Raw genomic sequence first — 19,915 nt, forward strand, 5'->3', positions numbered from 1 at the left:
TTGAGTGCAGTGTCACCAACAATTTTCCATCACTTTTCTGGTGGTCAAGAGTAGGCTGATGGGGTGGTAATTGATCGGGATGGATTTGTCCAGTTCCTGTGTACAGAACTTACCTGGGCAATTTGTCACATTACTGGGTGATGCCAGTGTTGTAGCTGTACTGGAACAGTTTGACTGGGGCACGTCTAGTTCTGGAGCACAAGTCTTGCCGGCATGCTGTCAGGGTCCGTCGGCTTTTCTGAATTCAGTTCCTTCAGCCATTTCTTGATATCACGGGGAATGAACCAAATTGGATGAAGACTGGCATCTATGATGCTGGGGACGTCAGGAGGATATTCAAGATGGATCATCTACTTGGCATGTCTGGCTGAGGATGGCTGCAAATGTTTCAGTCTTGACTTTTGTCGTGATGTGCTTGGCTCTGCATCATTCAGCATGGGGATATTTGTGGAGCCGCCTCCTCCAATTATTGTCCACCACGATTCATGCCTGGATATGGCAGGGCAACAGAGTTTAGATCTGATCTGTTGGTTGTGGAATCGCTTACCTCTGCATATCGCATGCTGCTTCTGCTGTTTGGCATGCATGTAGTCCTGAGCTGTAGTTTTACCAGATTGACACCTCATTTCTAGGTATGCCTGGTGCTACTCCATGAATGTCCTCCTGTACTCAGGGTGGCGTGGTAGCATTGTGGATAGCACAATTGCTTCACAGCTCCAGGGTCCCAGGTTCGAGTCCGGCTTGGGTCACTGTCTGTGTGGAGTCTGCACATCCTCCCAGTGTGTGCGTGGGTTTCCTCCGGGTGCTCCGGTTTCCTCCCACAGTCCAAAGATGTGCAGGTTAGGTGGATTGGCCATGATAAATTGCCCTTAGTGTCAAAAATTGCCCTTAGTGTTGGGTGGGGTTACTGGGTTATGGGGATAGGGTGGAGGTGTTGACCTTGGGTAGGGTGCTCTTTCCAAGAGCCTGTGCAGACTCGATGGGCCGAATGGCCTCCTTCTGCACTGTAAATTCAATGATAATCTATGATTAATCTGGGACAAAGGTTCGGCAAAACATCGTGGGCTGAAGGGCCTGTTCTGTGCTGTATTTTTCTATGTTCTATGTGTACCCGAACAGGCGCCGGAGAGTGGCGACTGGAGAATTTTAACTGTAACTTCATCGTGCCCCTGTTCAAAAAAGGGACTAGGGATAACCCTGGGAATTACAGGCCAGTTAGTCTTACTTCGGTGGTAGGCAAAGTAATGGAAAGGGTACTGAAGGATAGGATTTCTGAGCATCTGGAAAGACACTGCTTGATTAGGGATAGTCAGCACGGATTTGTGAGGGGTAGGTCTTGCCTTACAAATCTTATTGAATTCTTTGAGGAGGTGACCAAGCATGTTGATGAAGGTAAAGCAGTGGATTAGTGTACATGGATTTTAGTAAGGCATTTGATAAAGTTCCCCATGGTAGGCTTATGCAGAAAGTAAGGAGGCATGGGATAGTGGGAAATTTGGCCAGTTGGATAACGAACTGGCTAACCGATAGAAGTCAGAGAGTGGTGGTGGATGGCAAATATTCAGCCTGGATCCCAGTTACCAGTGGCGTACCGCAGGGATCAGTTCTGGGTCCTCTGCTGTTTGTGATTTTCATTAATGACTTGGATGAGGGAGTTGAAGGGTGGGTCAGTAAATTTGCAGACGATACGAAGATTGGTGGAGTTGTGGATAGTAAGGAGGGCTGTTGTCGGCTGCAAAGAGACATAGATAGGATGCAGAGCTGGGCTGAGAAGTGGCAGATGGAGTTTAACCCTGAAAAGTGTGAGGTTGTCCATTTTGGAAGGACAAATATGAATGCGGAATACAGGGTTAACGGTAGAGTTCTTGGCAATGTGGAGGAGCAGAGAGATCTTGGGGTCTATGTTCATACATCTTTGAAAGTTGCCACTCAAGTGGATAGAGTTGTGAAGAAGGCCGATGGTGTGCTCGCGTTCATTAACAGAGGGATTGAATTTAAGAGCCGTGAGGTGATGATGCAGCTGTACAAAACTTTGGTAAGGCCACATTTGGAGTACTGTGTACAGTTCTGGTCGCCTCATTTTAGGAAGGATGTGGAAGCTTTGGAAAAGGTGCAAAGAAGATTTACCAGGATGTTGCCTGGAATGGAGAGTAGGTCTTCCGAGGAAAGGTTGAGGGTGCTAGGCCTTTTCTCATTAGAACGGAGAAGGATGAGGGGCGACTTGATAGAGGTTTATAAGATGATCGGGGAATAGATAGAGTAGACAGTCAGAGACTTTTTCCCCGGGTGGAACAAACCATTACAAGGGGACATAAATTTAAGGTGAAAGGTGGAAGATATAGGAGGGATATCAGAGGTAGGTTCTTTACCCAGAGAGTAGTGGGGGCATGGAATGCACTGCCTGTGGAAGTAGTTGAGTCGGAAACATTAGGGACCTTCAAGCAACTATTGGATAGGTACATGGATTACGGTTAAATGATATAGTGTAGATTTATTTGTTCTCAAGGGCAGCACGGTAGCATTGTGGATAGCACAATTGCTTCACAGCTCCAGGGTCCCAGGTTCGATTCCGGCTTGGGTCACTGACTGTGCGGAGTCTGCACGTCCTCCCCGTGTCTGCGTGGGTTTCCTCCGGGTGCTCCGGTTTCCTCCCACAATCCAAAAATGTGCAGGTTAGGTGAATTGGCCAATGATAAATTGCCCTTAATGTCCAAATTGCCCTTGGTGTTGGGTGAAGGTGTTGAGTTTGGGTAGGGTGCTCTTTCCAAGAGCCGGTGCAGACTCAAAGGGCCGAATGGCCTCCTTCTGCACTGTAAATTCAATGATAATCTATGATTAATCTAGGACAAAGTTTCGGCACAACATCGTGGGCCGAAGGGCCTGTTCTGTGCTGTATTTTCTATGTTCTATTACAGTGATTGATTCCCTGGCTTTGACAAGACTCGAAACCTTATTCCCATTTCTCTACACAAATGCTGTCAGCCCGACTGAGATTGTCCAGTATCTTCTGTTTTTGTTTTGATTCCTTGGCTTAATGGTAATGTTGAGTGGGGGAGATGTCACAAGGTTACAGACTGTGGTTGTACAGAATTCTGCTGCTGCTAATGGCCAATCACACCTCATGGATGCCCAGTATTGAGCTGTCATATCTGTTCGAAAGCAGTGGTAGTACCACACAACATGGTGCAGGGTATCCTCAATGTGAAGATGCAACTTCAATTCCACAAGGACTGCGTGGTGGTCAATTCTACCAATACTGTCATGGACAGATGCATCTACCACAGTTAGATTAGGGCAGACAAGGTCTAATAAGTTTTTCCCTCTTCACCTGCCAGAGATCCACTCGAGCAGCAATATGCTTTAGGGCTCAATCAATTCGGTCGGTAGTGGTGCTAGAGAGCTACTTTTGACGATTGACATTGATGTCCCCCACCCAGAGTACATTCTTTGCCCTCACTACCCTTAATGCTTCCTCCAAGTGGTATTCAACATGGAATCTACAGATTCATGTGAACATTCGAATTAGGAGTAGGCCACTCGGCCCTTCTAGTCTGCTCAGTCATTCAATAAGATCATGGCCAATTTGATTGTAACCTCCCGCCTAACCCCGATAAAATTTCACCTCTTTGTTTATCAAGAATCTATCTACCTCTGTCTTAAAAATATTCAAAGACTCTGCTTCCAATGCCTTTTGAGGAAATGCGTTCCAAAGAATCATTACCCACAGAAGAAAAATGATCCTCATCTGTCTGAAATGGGAGAGCCCTTATTTTTAAACAGTGACCCCTTAGTTCCAGATTAATCATTGGGGGTGGGGGGATATAGGTGGGAATAAGCTGGAGTTTTTGTTGCCCTTATTTCACGGGACCCAGAGTCTATGTTGAGGACTCGCAGGGCAACTTCCTCCTGACTGTGCCACCACCTCTGGTTAATCATCCCGTCAGTGGGGCAGGACATAACAAAGGATGGTGGTGGCTGGGAGATCGGATTCTGTGAATATGACTATATCAAACTGTTGCTGGACTATTCTGTGGACTATTCTGGACTCTCCCAATTGTGGCACAAGGCACCAGATGTTAGAAAGGTTGACAGGGCTTTGTTTCCGATGCTTAAGTCAATGCCAGATGGTCTGTCTAGTTTCACTTCTAGTGGTGTGCTATGACTGAGTGCCTTGCTGGGCAATTTCAGAAGGCATTTAAGAGTCAGCCACATTGCTGGGGTCTGGGGTCATGCGTCGGCCAGACCAGATTTCCTTCCTTAAAGGATCAGATGGGTTTTCATGGCAAGTCACTTGTTAAAGCGGGTGAAAGTGGTATGGGATTGGGATGGTGGGTGGTGGAGGCTAGCCAAAGAAAGGTAGGAGAAACATGGATAAAGGGGAATCCAGAAATTCAATGGGGAATGGAAGTTGAAGATGGTCTGAAGCGGAGGCGAATAGGAGACACCAGTTTCAAATTGTGGGCAGGTGGAGCAAAGGCGAGGGGCAGTTCGGACCCAATCTATCCATTCATAAGGTCATAAGTCAGAAATGTTTGCTCGGGGTGGTAGAGGGACTTAAGAGAGCGAGAGAGAAGAGGGAAGGCTTGTAAAGGGAGAGTGCGCACCTTGATCATTGGATAAAGACATTGCATTGGACAAAATTGGTGCCCTTAGGCCTTGGGAGATGGAGTGGGTGATGCCACAGCAATGGGGCCATCATTTACTGAGCAAATGTTCTTTCTGTGAGCTAGGCCTGTGAATGTGGAGGGAATGGAATGTTGCACTCGCGCTACAATTTTATTTTAATTGTGGGAATCTGTTCTTCCACACAGCAGTGACAGGAGACACAGGATGGGCAGTAGATCAAGGAACAGGTCAATAGGGCACACTGGAGAGGGGGTGGGGAGCTTATAATTTGCTTTTTCAAAGCACCTTGAAAGTAAACATGCATTTCGCTGATTTCCTCCCTGCCAACAGGGCTCCCCACCCCCACATCTCCCCTCCCTCTCATCGACTTGGACTAGCTGGTGCTGTGTAAGCAATAGGAGGAAAAAGAATATTTAGTAAAATAACTTATTTCCCCCAATGCTCCGAAAGCAAGAGTCTTAAAATGGGAGGGATGGTCAAAACAGATCATATTTTGGTTATCTGGCTAGTGAAAACATGTAGGTTAATTTATCGCTTGAAGTTGCCGTTACAAAGTCAAACACCACAGATCAGGATATTTGTGTTTCAAACATGAAGCACGGACAGGTTCTCTCCAGAACGAAAGTCCTTGAAAAAGCTGCTTTGTTTTGATAAACAACACTGACAATTGCAGTCAAATATATGCAGACTGTTGGAACTGGTAAAACTGCCTGACTGTAGTGAACAATAAGCTCTCTGTCACAAGCTGGCAGCATGGACACAGAGGAACATTTAAGTGCATATTACAAATCTTACTGAAAATGTGTACGGATCCTTAGGGGTTGTGGAATTATGTCAATGACAGTTCAGATGCAATAGTTAGCCTCCTCAGAGAAAACAACAAAGGGTAGCTTTGAAAACAATGAGGGGGTTTACCCCCACTTTAAATACAGGGTACGCAGCGAAGATACCACTGAAATGTCACAAGTGTCAGGCATTCAGGCCATTTTATGAACCCCATTGATACAATGAACCCCTACAGTCAGCTCCCTAATACAACCCCACCTGATGAAGTTCAATTTGGTGTTAAATCTTTAGCTTGTGGAGTTAAATACTGTCCAAACCACACTGAAGCTAAATTCTCACATTTGAATTGCAATCCAAGCCTAAGAATTATGCTGTGTTCTATCACACAACCTAATTATTAATGAGCTATGTGAAATTTCTCTACTTCATAATTTTTCTTCAAATAGCAGCAAAGAAAGTTTGAGCAGAACCATGCAAAATGCATACTGTGAAACAGTGCGCAATTTCTCAGGTGCATAGTTAAATTGCATATATTGAATTAAAGATACTGCGAGACAAAGATGTAAACAAGTTTGTACTCTGATTTGGAATTGCAGTGGAATATTACAGCATCATTACAAAGCAGCTTCAAATGATTTCTTCATCTGTAAATAATAAACCCTCTTCCTGTCCCAAAAATGAAAAATTCGACAAGCTTTCTAAACAGAATATATCATGGCTAGCCACGGCATATGCCTTGGAGTACATTCACACTCCACAAGTTAAGTAGTGTTGCAAATCTCAAAGCCGCTTTGTGCCAGAAATTAATGTGAAGATCCACGTTTACTCAAAGTTGAAGCAGAGCAAGATCCTCTCCTCCAAGGAATCGCCCTCCGCCTGGTTCTGAAGTCAGGTTAAATCTGAAGAACCAGATCCAGCCATATTTACGCAATAAATATATCCGAATGAAGAAAAAACACTCACTCCTCAGCTGTACTTTAATGCCAATACAGACCAATTCTCCAAATAAATAAACATAACTTTTGTTCATTAGCTTTCACCTCTAAATAAAAACTAAACTCACCACAAGCACGCAGGTGTACAATTATTCAACACAAGCTGATTAAATTGAGATCAGTTATTACAAATATCTCCCAGTAGGCAACGTTTCTTGTGGTTTAAATACAATGAAAGGAAAACAATAAAAAGAGAGTTTGGATTAATTTACTTTCATTTAAATTTTACCATTTTATGCAAACCAGGAATTGCGATGGAACAATTAAAGAAGATCTAAATTAATGTTCACCTATCAAGACTGCAGTATCAATATCAATCACATCCAGTAAAAAACAAAATGGAACAAAATGAAATTTCTGCCAGTCAATACTTTAGTCAAGGCTTCCTTTTTAAACTACTGGTCGATTTGGACAACACATGTTATTAAATAGCAACTAACAGCATAATCAATCCAATATTACTCCCCCAAAAATCAATAAAGTCAGGATAAGAAATATGAAGAACAGATTTAGTTCCAGACTCATAAATTAGATAATCCCTCAAGGATGAGGGAAGCAATCAAAACAGATTTATTTTGGCTTAGCTCCCTCCCACATTAAGTAAACTCAGATTAGAGTTTCTAGCAACTTCTTTTGAAACTTTTGTGCCCAATTGTTTAACCAAATTGGTCTTTTTAGCTATTTGTATTAAACATTTCCACAGTTTTCTTTTTCATACTTGAAACTTGCAATCCAAAAGCTAAATAATGGGCCAGCTGTTTTTAAACATGCTCAGTCGCGGTGCATGGAACCTCGCTTGCAGCTCTCGAAAACTTCAGTCTGCTCAAGAAGCTGCAATATCCAAATCAGTGTGCTTGAGGAACCACCAAGTATATCGACAAAACCAGTTTTGAAAAAAAAAATAAAACATGATCTTACCTTTACTAGCTGCACAGGTCACCATTGTGGAGAAATTCAAAGCAGGAAAAGGAAAGGAAAGTCATTGTCAGTACCAGGGCACAATACCATTAAACAAATAAAACTTGAGCTACAGAAATGCAAGTTGGATCATTAGAGTAACTTTTCAATACCAGGGAGATCTTTTGCTGCTAAGTTTAAAATTGATCTGGAAAACTGTGAACTCGCTCACTTTGACAGGAAGAATAGAAAAGCAGCATATTATTTAAATGGAGAATGATTGCCGAACTAACAGCAGAGGGATCTGGGTATCCTGGTATGTGAATCAGAAATACGTTAGTATGCAGGTACGGCAAGTGATTAGGAAGATAAAAGGAATGTAATTTATTGTAAGGGAAAAAGAGTATAAAAGTAGGGAAGCTTTGTTAGGGTGCAGGGTGTTGTATCTGGGCTAGTATGTACAGCTTTGGCCAATCCTAATTGGTTAGCACTGCTGCCTCACAGCGCTAGGAACCCGGGTTCAAGCCCACCCTTGGGTGGCTGTCTGTGTGGAGTTTGCATGTTCTCCGTGTCTGTGGGGTTTCCCCCGGGTGCGCCGGTTTCTCCCACAGTCCAAGTTAGGTGAATTGGCCATGCTAAAATTGCTCCTTAGGGTCCAAAGATTAGGGTTATGACGATAGGGGAGTGGGCCGAATGGTCCCCCTTCTGTACTGCAGCGATTCTAGGATTCTTCTATGATAATTGCATTGGAAGCAGTTCAGAGAACGTTCAATTGACGGATTCCTGGGACAAAAGGATTGTCTTACAAGGAAATGCTGGGCAGGTTGGGCCTGTATCCATTGGAGGTTAGAAAAATGAGGGGTGACCTTTCTGAAACATGCACGATTCTGAAAGGACTTGACAGGGTGGATGTTGAAAGGATGTTTTTCCTTGTGGGAGAGACTGGAACTAGGGGACAAGTTTAAAAATAAAGAGTCTCCCTTTTATAACGGAGATGAAGAGAAATCTTCTCTTTCATGTCTCTTCCATAGAGAGCAGTGGAAGCAGGGTCATTGAATATCTTTACGGTCGAGTTAGATAAATGTCTGACTGGCAAGGGAGTCAGAAGATATTGGGAGTAAGGCAGGAAAATATAGGTCGCAATCAGATCAACCATGATCTTATCAAATGGCAGATCAGGCTCGAGTGGGCAAATGGCCTCCTCCTGCTCCTAATTCTTATGCTCTTAGAACTGTTCTATCATTTGATAGAATAGAAATAACTGAGATAATATTGTGCACGTTGAAACAATATTCTCGCAATGATTCAATTACACTCTAGTTTCCACTAAAGATGGACATCAACATGTAATATTTACAAATGAAGAATACAATTAAAGGGAATTCATTGGAAGGCAATTGAAACCATGACACCATAAGATATAGGAGCAGAATTAGGCCATTCGGCCCAGCGAGTTTGCTCCGCTATTCAATGATCACTGATATATTTCTCATCCCCATTTTCTGGTCTTCTCCCCATAACCCCGATTAATCAAGAACCTATCTATCACTGTCTTAAAGACACTCAATGATTTGGCTTCCATAGCCTTCTGCTAGAACAGGAACAAGCTGATGAGAAAACAATGTGATCAGAATATAGCCAATAATCCGAACAAAAAGATATGGATGCATCACAGAGGACTGGCAAGATGCAAGACTAGCAAAACTATGGCAATGGTTGTTCGAGCTGGTGTCCGAGTGCATAACGACTGTTATCAGGAGCGGCTAGAAAAGAAAGTGAATTTTCAACTGTTCCTGTTTACTTCACTATTGAAGTGGCGTGGCTGGTCATCCTTTTAATACCATTTCCATTCAGAAGATTACAATGGGATATGATTAAAGTTGGTTCATTTCATATGCACAATGTTTCTATGATGAATATTACATGTAGGAGTCGGCATTCCAATTTGGAGGCTTTTTATGAGATAGTGATGTTGACCTTGATAAATAAAGCAAAATACTTTGGATGCTGGGATCCGAAAAAAAACCAGAAAGCTGGAAAAACACAGATCAGGCAGCATCTGACGGGAGAGAAAATAGAGTTAACATTTCAAGACGGTATGACTCTTGAAAATGAAAATTGCGTATTGTCACAAGTAGGCTTCAATGAAGTTACTGTGAAAAGCCCCTAGTTGCCACATTCCAGCACCTGTTAGGGGAGGCTGATACGGGAATCGAACCGTGCTGCTGGCCTGCCTTGGTCTGCTTTAAAAGCCAGCGATTTAGCCCTGTGCTAATCAGCCCCTCTACTCAGAACTAAGCAGAGGGACTCATTTGTTGAATTATATATTGTATGGGGGGGGGGGGGACACGACGACAGTGGGAGCGAGGAACAATTGCAACAAAGCTGTAGCAAAATTTAAGAACAAGTGACAGATGGCCCGGTGGGGGAGGGTTTTTGGATAGGAACAAAAATATAAAAAACGTCAAGGTGGAGGAGAAAGGTCAGACTAAATTTGTGGAACTCAATGTTGAGGCCAAAAGTGCCATCTTGAAGGTGGCATCATCAGAAATGGTGTGAAGCAGGGGGAGAAACTGGGAGAAGGAGATGGAATCCTTACAGGAAGCAGAGTGTGAGGAGCTGTAATCTTATACAGTATACAATCCAATACAGTTTTCACTCTCTTTAGTTCTTAGTGTTATACGGACTCGAAAACCCTTCTCCCTACAGACACAGCCAGACCTGAAGATTTTCCAGCATTCTCTGATGTTTATAAAATTGGAGATAAAGATCCCACAGGGATTTCTGTTCAAACTCTATGGAGGTTTGTTGATTATGTTGACCATTCACATCTCTGCCCCACCCAAAGGGGTTTGTCTTACACATCACACTGTCTGAATGCCCTCAGAAGTTGCTTACCTGTTGGAAATACAATTACTACTCAAGAAAGAAGCTTGCTACCACCTTCTTGGGACAACTAGGAATGGGCAATAAATATGGCCATGCCAGTGTCAACCACATCCACTGATGAAACAAAAATAACCTAATGCACACTCCAAATGATATCTCAGTGTACAAGAGCGAAAATTTGACCCAGCATGTGAACCCCAACATTGGATTGGGTGGCACAGTAGCACAGTGGTTAGCACTGTTGCTTCACAACTCCAGGCCCCGGGCTGAATTCCCGGCTTGGGTCACTGTCTGTGCGGAGTCTGCACGTTCTCCGCGTGGTTCCTCCGGGTGCTCTGATTTCCTCCCACAGTCCAAAGATGTGCAGGTTAGGTGGATTGGCCATGCTAAATTACCAGTGCCCAAAAAGGTTAGTTGGGGTTACTGGGATGGGGTGGAGGTGTGGGTTAAATGGGGCGCTCTTTCCAAGGGCCGGTGCAGACTCGATGGGCCGAATGGCCCCCCTCTGCACTGTAAATTGTATGATTCTATGGTTTACTGAATTAGAGGAGTTATTAGAGGTACCTTCTGAATGCGATTTGGGATCTCCCTGCCAGATAAGATGGTGGATTTACAGTATGCTCTGGCCAAAAAGCATTGCAGACACCAGACTTTATCATTGCGCTCCTTTTACAATTCATTTTCAGGATGTGGGTCCTGCTGTCAAAGTCGGTATTTATTTCCCGGCACCCACTACCCTCTGTGTAAAAAAACTTGCCTCGTACATCTCCTCTAAACCTTGTCCCTCGCACCTTAAACCTATGCCCCCTCTACCATGAGAAAGTCTCTGACTATCCACTCTGTCTATGCCTCTCATAATTTGTGTAGTGTTGCATTACTAAGTTATTTTGTGCTGTCAATTCGTCTACCCCTAACCTGTCTGGCATTCATTTCAACAGGCAATGACCTTCGTCCATTCTTCATCCTTACACTGAAATTCAAGAGCTCATTTGAAGACGTAGGATTCTCAACAGCATGCACATATTTCGGTATGGAGTTTCCTGTGCTTTATTAAATACATACTGTTGATGAGATTGAGAATTGTTATATCCAGTGCACTGTGATGCTTAATCAAGTAAGGGATTGAAGTTGAAATCAGCTTTTTGATCTCAATAGAATAGGTAGATGCATACTTCATCCACCACAGCAGACGTGGAATCTGAACAGAATTTAAAACGTGTGGTGCATGTACATATCTGCCAGGCAAAATGGATCACTTGTTTAACGATATCTCCATTGTCTAAATGTTGTATTTATAAGCGACCTTGGAAATTTTATAATGGTTATGTGCCATCAGCATGCCCTTCTAACCCACTTCTTGTGAATAATTCAGCAGATTACTATTCTACTATCTGGTATGATTAAACTGTGGTTTTCCAAATTTAATAACATGATCAAGTTTCTCTGACAATGGAGCTGGTATTATTCTGTTTCCAAGCTTTATAGTTTGAAGATGTGTGTTGAGTACAATAATAGCCATTCTCCTCAGCCATTCCATTATTTGGCAATTGGAAAAGATTTTGACAATATAATTAGGTTCTATAACATTTGTCCTCAAATTTGCTGTTCCTTCATTCCAAGCCCCAGAAAAACAGAGCCCACTAATTTGATGCCAAACTTGGGAATGCTTCGAAGAAACTCTTGCCCATAGATCCCAATTTAAGCATGTCAAAGGTTCTATCTCCTCACATCTAGCTTCTTTTTTAAAAAAAATCTTATTTAGTCTTCACCTTGATCAATTCAAATCTAAATTGGGAGGAGAAAATTTGAACGAATAAATTGCAAGTCCAACCAGTTACTTACACTTTGTCTGTGCAGAGAATGCAACAGTGAGTTTTGCAAAGAGCTCTTTACTTTCGTATTTGTCCTCCTTCACCTTGACCCAGAAACACTTTTCATTCATATCTTTAGGCACAAGCTGAAAGCAAAGAAGATTACGTTTATGATATAACCAGCTATATTGAAAAAAAAAGAATCAGAGCGTTGTAAAGGGCTTGATTTACAGAGAAGATAGATTAGTAATTATGAAGGGATAACCTGGTAGGATACAAGTTAGAGAAGGGTGTATCTAAACGACAGTGTGCTAGACATACATCCTTTTTGAGTTCGATGTCCACTTTCTGCAGCAGAGAAACAAAGGTGGTATTCAAGGTCTGGAGGTAATGCAAAGAACTAATCCTGGTCCTGAGGTCCAAAGGACAGGCCGAGATTGGAGAACCTTTGGCTTTTCAGACGGGAAAGGGGCATACGAGAGGTGATTTTATAGAGATAAATAAAATGGTTAAAGCCTACAGAAAATCAGGAAAGTCAATTTAAACAAGCCAGGATGGAAAAAGGGATACATGTTGAAGGGCAGCACAGTGGCACAGTGGTTAGCATTGCTGCCTCACGGCGCCGAGGTCTCAGGTTCGATCCCTGCTCTGGGTCACTGTCCGTGTGGAGTTTGCACATTCTCCCCGTGTTTGTGTGGGTTTCGCCCCCACAACGCAAAGATGTGCAGGGTAGGTGGATTGGCCACGCTAAATTGCCCCTTAATTGGAAAAAATGAATTGGGTACTCTAAATTTATAAAAAACTAAAGGGATACATGTTGAAACCAGTTGAGGGAAAATATGGGATATCAGGAAGTTAATAACTAAAGAGTGGCCTTGGAATAAGAATGGAAACAAGACTGAACCCAGGAACTATAAGAATAAGCTGAACACTAGAATTCACAATAGGGGGCTGGATTCCGCATCGACGGGATCCTCGATTTCGCCAGCAGCGCGCTCACGGTTTCCCGACGGGTCGGAGAATCGCCGGGGGCTGCCGTGAATCCCGCCCCTGCCGGTTGCCAAAGTCTCCAGCACCGGAGATTCGGCGGGGGCGGGAATCGCGCCGCGCCAGTTGGCGGGCCCCCCCGCTCGATTCTCCAACCCGGATGGGCCGAAGTCCCGCCGATAAATTGCCTGTCCCGCCGGCATGGATGAAACCACCTTTTGAACGGCGGGACAAGGCGGCACGGGCGGGCTCCGGGGTCCTGGGGGGGCGCGGGGCGATCTGGCCCGGGGGGTGCCCCCACGGTGGCCTGGCCCGCGATCGGGGCCCACCGATCCGCGGGCGGGCCTGTGCCGTGGGGGCACTCTTTCCCTTCCGCCTCCGCCACGGTCTCCACCATGGCGGAGGCGGAAGAGACTCCCTCCACTGCGCATGCGTGGGAAACTGTCAGCGGCCGCTGACGCTCCCGCGCATGCGCCGCTCGGGGATGCCCAGCTGGCGGGGCAACAAAGGCCGTTTCCGCCAGCTGGCGGGGCGGAAATTCCTCCGGCGTCGGCCTAGCCCCTCAATGTTGGGGCTCGGCTCCCAAAGATGCGGAGCATTCCGCACCTTTGGGGTGGCGCGATGCCCGTCTGATTGGCGCCGTTTTGGGCGCCAGTCGGCAGACATCGCGCCGTTTCGGGAGAATGTTGCCCCAGGTCCAACAGTGCATCATTTTTTATTGGACTGGACACAAATTGCTGCAGAAGATTTTTCTGAACACAATCCAAGGAATGCTGTCCCTCTCCGCCCTTTAGACTTCTACTGTCCCAGTCTACATTCAGGTAATTAGAAGTTCCCCCATTATAACTAGTCAACAATGTTTGTATCTCCACAGAATCCCTACAGTGGAGGAGGAGGCCATTTGGCCCATCAAGTCTGCACTGGCCCACCGAAAGAACGTTCTACCTCGGCCCATTGTCCTGCCCCTATCCCCGCAACCCTGTGCATTGATTATGGACAATCTATTTAACATGCACATTTTTGGACGCGAAGGGGCAATTTAGCATGGCCAATCCACCTAATTTGGACTGTGGGAGGAAACCGGAGCTCTCGGATGAAATCCATGCAGACACGGGGAGAACGTGCAGACTCCGCACAGTGAGTCACCCTTGACCGGAATCGAACCGGGTCCCTGTCGTTGTGAGGCAGCAGTGCTAACCAGTGTGCCACCCACACCGTCATTTCCCTTCACAATTTCCCATTGTAATTTCCCTGCACATTTGTTTCTATCTTTCTCCTACTTCATCTATGAGCTTATTTTTCTCTATAATAGTACTCTCTGTCCCTCTTGTGCATTGAGATATTTCTCTCTAATACTTCCTGCTGGTTCCCATACCCCTGCCAAGTTAGCTTACTTCCATTCATCAGGAGCAAAACCCTCACAGCAAAAGAACTGGTTCATCACCAAAATAATCATATCGCCCAATTGGGGCGCATACTCAAAGATATGAAAGAGAAGGAAAAATATAAACCAAACAAAATCAAGAGAAAACCCCAATTTCATCATTATCACAGTTTTCCATGGCCTTTTACCTTGGTCTCCCATGTGGGACCTCATCAAAAGTCTTGCTGAAGTCCAAGTAGACCAAGTCCAATTCATTGCCTTCATCTTACACACCTGATCATCTCTTTTTTTGTCGAAGAGGTGATCAGGTGTGTAAGAAGGGCAGACATGACCTCCCCTTAGCAAAACCATGCTGACTGTTCCTGATTAATCGCTGCCTCTCTAAATGCAGATTGATTCTGTCCCTCAGAATTGCTTCCAATAGTTTCCCCACAACTGAGGTTAGACTGACTGGCCTGTAGATTCCTGGGGCGGCATTCTCCGAAATGGAGGCAGAGTGTTCGCGCCGTCGAGGTTCACGACGGTGGGAAACGGCCCCTATCCCGACCGATTCAGGGCCCGATAATGGGCTAGGAGTGGCGCAGTGTCATTTACACGCGCCAGGCCTTGAAATCGCGTCAAGGCGGCGCCGCATACATGACGTGGCCGGCGCCGCATAACTTGCATCACCCGCGCATGCGCGGGTTGGCCGGCGCCAACCCGCGCATGCGTGGTTGCCGTCCTCTCCGAGTCCGCCCCGCAAGAAGATGTCAGACGGATCTTGCGGGGCTGCGGAAGAAAGGAGGTCCTCCTTCAGAGAGGACGGCCCGACGATCTGTTGGTTGTGGAATCGCTTAGCTCTGCATATCGCATGCTGCTTCTGCTGTTTGGCATGCATGTAGTCCTGAGCTGTAGTTTTACCAGATTGACACCTCATTTCTAGGTATGCCTGGTGCTACTCCATGCATGCCCTCCTGTACTCAGGGTGGCGTGGTAGCATTGTGGATAGCACAATTGCTTCACAGCTCCAGGGTCCTAGGTTTGATTCCCGGCTTGGGTCACTGTCTGTGTGGAGTCTGCACATCCTCCCCGTGTCTGCGTGGGTTTCCTCCGGGTGCTCTGGTTTCCTCCCACAGTCCAAAGATAGAACATAGAACAATACAGCGCAGTACAGGCCCTTCGGCCCACGATGTTGCACCAAAACAAAAGCCATCTAACCTACACCTACAGATGTGCAGGTTAGGTAGATTGGCTGTGATAAATTGCCCTTAGTGTCCAAAATTGCCCTTAGTGTTGGGTGGGGTCGCTGGGTTGTGGGGATAGGGTGGAGGTGTTGACCTTGGGTAGGGTGCTCTTTCCAAGAGCCGGTGCAGACTCGATGGGCCAGGTGGCCTCCTTCTGCACTGTAAATTCTATGATTCTATGATAACGTCTGTGTGAAGCATTACTTAGCATTTAGATGCAAGTAATTATTATTCATTAATTTTAAAATTAAAATTGACACTCAACAAGTGCGTACCTAGCTTTCTGATAACCTGTGAATCACATTTTTCTATCTTCTTTCTCGGATTAATTGCTTTTTAATTAATCAGTCACAGATCCAGCAATAATTTATATTTTAAATTACCCAAAACCTTTCTCAAATTATATGCGATGTAACTGACTGCAATGTAGCAGTTGCAATTTACACACAATTTAGATTTTAGTTTGTGTTGAAAATTCAGCTATCACTGAATGTGTATGAACAACTTTCCCATCAAAATGGTTCTTTTGAAATCCTGATTTCCACCCCAACTTTCCGAAGATTTTGATTCCTCGTGATGTGTAGTTTCATGTCTCTTGGTAAACACATCACTGACCACTTTTCACCTATGGAGGTCTGCAGGCTATTTGAACAGGCAAGCCTCTCAGCTAAGCCCAGTGTGCGGCAGGGATCAGTGGACAGCAAAAGGGAACATTTCACCTCCCTACACAGTGTACTTTTTATAATATTTATTCGAGAGATATGGCGCTGCTGGCTAAGCCAGCTCCTATCACCCATCCCCAATTGTCCTCGAGAAGGTGGTGTGAGCTGCTGTCTTGAACCCTGTGCAATCCATGTGGTGTAGGTGCACCCAAAACGGCGGGTTCCCCCCGGCGCCGTCCACACCTGGTCGCTGCCGGCGGGAACACTGGGGGGGTGCGGCGGGGGGGGGGGGGGGGGGGGGGGGGGGGGGGGCCTCAAATGGGGTCTGGCCTGCGATCGGTGCCCACAGATCGTCGGGCCGTCCTCTCTGAAGGAGGACCTCCTTTCTTCCGCAGCCCCGCAAGATCCGTCTGACATCTTCTTGCGGGGCGGACTCGGAGAGGACGGCAACCACGCATGCGCGTGTGACGTAAGTTATGTGGCGCCGGCCGCGTCATGCGTGCGGCGCCACCTTGACGCGATTCCAAGGCCTGGCGCGTGTAAATGACACGGCGCCGCTCCTAGCCCATTATCGGGCCCTGAATCGGTCGGGATAGGGGCCGTTTCCCGCCGTCGTGAACCTCAACGGCGTTCACGACGGCGCGAACACTCTGCCTCCATTTCGGAGAATCCCGCCCCAGGAATCTACAGGCTAGTCAGTCTAACCTCAGTTGTGGGGAAACTATTGGAAGCAATTCTGAGGGACAGAATCAATCTGCATTTGGAGAGGCAGCGATTAATCAGGAACAGTCAGCATGGTTTTGCTAAGGGGAGGTCATGTCTGCCCTTCTTACACACCTGATCACCTCTTCGAAAAAAAAGAGATGATCAGGTGTGTAAGATGAAGGCAATGAATTGGACTTGGTCTACTTGTACTTCAGCAAGACTTTTGATGAGGTCCCACATGGAAGACCAAGGTAAAAGGCCATGGGATCCAGGGAAATTTGACAAATTGGATCCAGAATTGGCTGAGTGGCAGGAAGCAGAGGGTGATGGTCGAGGGGTGTTTTTCTGACTGGATGCCTGTGCTCAGTGGGGTCCCGCAGGGATCAGTGTTGGGGGCCTTGCTGTTTGTGGTTTATATAAATAATTTAGACATGAATGAAGGCAGGTTCATCAGTAAGTTCACTGATTAAATGAAAATTGGTCGCGTGATAAACGGCAGGACCCTGGGAAGCATCGAGGATCAGAGGGACCTTGGTGTGCATGTACACCTGTCTCTTAAGGTCGCAGGACAGGTGGATAAAGTGGTTAAGAAGGCATAGGGTATACTTGCCTTTATTAGTCGAGGCATAGAGTTTAAGAGCAGGGAGGTTATGCTGGAACTGTATAAACTTTTGTTAGGCCACAGTGTGCCGTTCTGGGATCCACATTCTAGGAGGGATGTGATAGCACTGGAAAGGATGCAGAGGAGATTGACGAGGGTATCGCCTGGGCTGGAGAATTTTAGTTATGAAGAGAGATTTGATAGACGGGGGTTATTTTCCTTGGAGCAGAGGGGACTGAGGGGCGACATGATTGAGACGTATAAAATTATGAGGGACATAGATAAACAGGGAAAAACCTTTCTGCTTGGTGGAAGGATCAATGACCTGGGGGGAGAGATTTAAGGCAAGGGCAGGAGGTTGGGAGGGGATGTAAGGAAAATCTTTTTCACTTAGGTGGTGGGAATCTGGAACTCACTGCCTGAAAGGGTGGTGGAGGCAGAGAGCATGATAACATTTAAGAAGCATTTCGATGTGCACCTGCGATGCCAAGGCACACAAGGCTATGGACCAAGTGCTGGAAAATGGGATTAGAAAAGGTGGTCATTTTTGACTGGTGCAGATGCGATGGACTCAAGTGCCTTTTTTGTGCTGTGGACCTCAATGACTAAAATCACAGCAGGCAGAAAAATAATCTGTTTCGGTGGTGTTATTTTGGCAGGAAAGAAATGTTAGCTAATTTTAAGTCAGGAATATCAGCCAAAATCCAGCACTTATACCATAAGTCACTGAGTTATGTACTGAAGTGCCAGAAGATTTTCTGCTTGAGAGTTGGAGTAGGTCCTGAATGCACAACCATCTAACTTGAGATGACAGTCTACTATCTAGTCCAGTTAAGTACCATCAACTAGAGTACAGCCTAATAGCCTTGGGAGAGGATGCAATTCCACATCTTGTCAAAGATTTGGAAATATGTAGAAACTAAAGGGACCTGTATTGGTCTTAACAGTAAAATAGAACAAAGCAAGATAATTTATTTTTAACCAAGATCATTCAAATTCCAGTTGGAAGAGATAGTTGAATCATAAAAGTCAACTCTCAAGATAGAATTGTATCCCTGGTGTGTAAGAGGGTGGAAATAATTCAGATAGATCATGAGTCACAGCATTGGCAAGGGACCAATGCTGCACTTAGTTGTATTAAACAGAAGGCTAGGCATGATTCAACCAAAAAACTATGCACCATCTACGAGATGAGGAATGCATCAGATACAAAAACTTCAGTACCAATAATCACATTGCAAGTGACTTCACTGGAAGAGAGAAATATGGCAAAATGATAATAAACAAAAATGAGCAGAAAAGCTAAAGCGAAGATACACTACAGTACATAGAACATAGAAAAATACAGCACAGAACAGGCCCTTCGGCCCACGATGTTGTGCCGAACCTTTGTCCTAGATTAATCATAGATTATCATTGAATTTACAGTGTAGAAGGAGGCCATTCGGCCCTTTGAGTCTGCACCGGCTCTTGGAAAGAGCACCCTACCCAATCTCAACACCTCCACCTAACACCAAGGGCAATTTGGACATTAAGGGCAATTTATCATTGGCCAATTCACCTAACCCGCACATCTTTGGACTGTGGGAGGAAACCGGAGCACCCGGAGGAAACCCACGCAGACACGGGGAGGACGTGCAGACTCCGCACAGACAGTGACCCAAGCCGGAATCGAACCTGGGACCCTGGAGCTGTGAAGCAATTGTGCTATCCACAATGCTACCGTGCTGCCCTTGAGAACAAATAAATCTACACTATCATTTTACTGTAATCCATATACCGATCCAATAGCTGCTTGAAGGTCCCTAATGTTTCCGACTCAACTACTTCCACAGGCAGTGCATTCCATGCCCCCACTACTCTCTGGGTAAAGAACCTACCTCTGATATCCCTCCTATATCTTCCACCTTAAATTTATGTCCCCTTGTAATGGTTTGTTCCACCCGGGAAAAAAGTCTCTGACTGTCTACTCTATCTATTCCCCTGATCATCTTATAAACCTCTATCAAGTTGCCCCTCATCCTTCTCCGTTCTAATGAGAAAAGGACTCAACCTTTCCTCGTAAGACCTACTCTCCATTCCAGGCAACATCCTGGTAAATCTTCTTTGCACCTTTTCCAAAGCTTCCACATCCTTCCTAAAATGAGGCGACCAGAACTGTACACAGTACTCCAAATGTGGCCTTACCAAAGTTTTGTACAGCTGCATCATCACCTCACGGCTCTGAAATTCAATCCCTCTGTTAATGAACGCGAGCACACCATAGGTCTTCTTCACAGCTCTATCCACTTGAGTGGCAACTTTCAAAGATGTATGAACATAGACCCCAAGATCTCTCTGCTCCTCCAC

General features: G+C 45.4%; 1 protein-coding gene across 3 annotated transcripts in view; it reads right to left on the reverse strand.

Annotated features, from left to right (window-relative positions):
• LOC140427204 (protein diaphanous homolog 1-like) overlaps positions 1-19,915 on the reverse strand; it is a 464,569-nt gene that overhangs the window by 216,946 nt on the left and 227,708 nt on the right. For all 3 annotated transcript variants that reach the window (XM_072512804.1, XM_072512803.1, XM_072512805.1), the window contains one exon: positions 12,036-12,150. In XM_072512804.1, coding sequence (XP_072368905.1) covers positions 12,036-12,150 — 115 coding nt within the window. The remainder of the gene's footprint in view (positions 1-12,035; positions 12,151-19,915) is intronic.

The sequence above is a fragment of the Scyliorhinus torazame genome, chromosome 7 (assembly GCF_047496885.1).
Source record: "Scyliorhinus torazame isolate Kashiwa2021f chromosome 7, sScyTor2.1, whole genome shotgun sequence".
Lineage (NCBI taxonomy): Eukaryota > Metazoa > Chordata > Chondrichthyes > Carcharhiniformes > Scyliorhinidae > Scyliorhinus > Scyliorhinus torazame.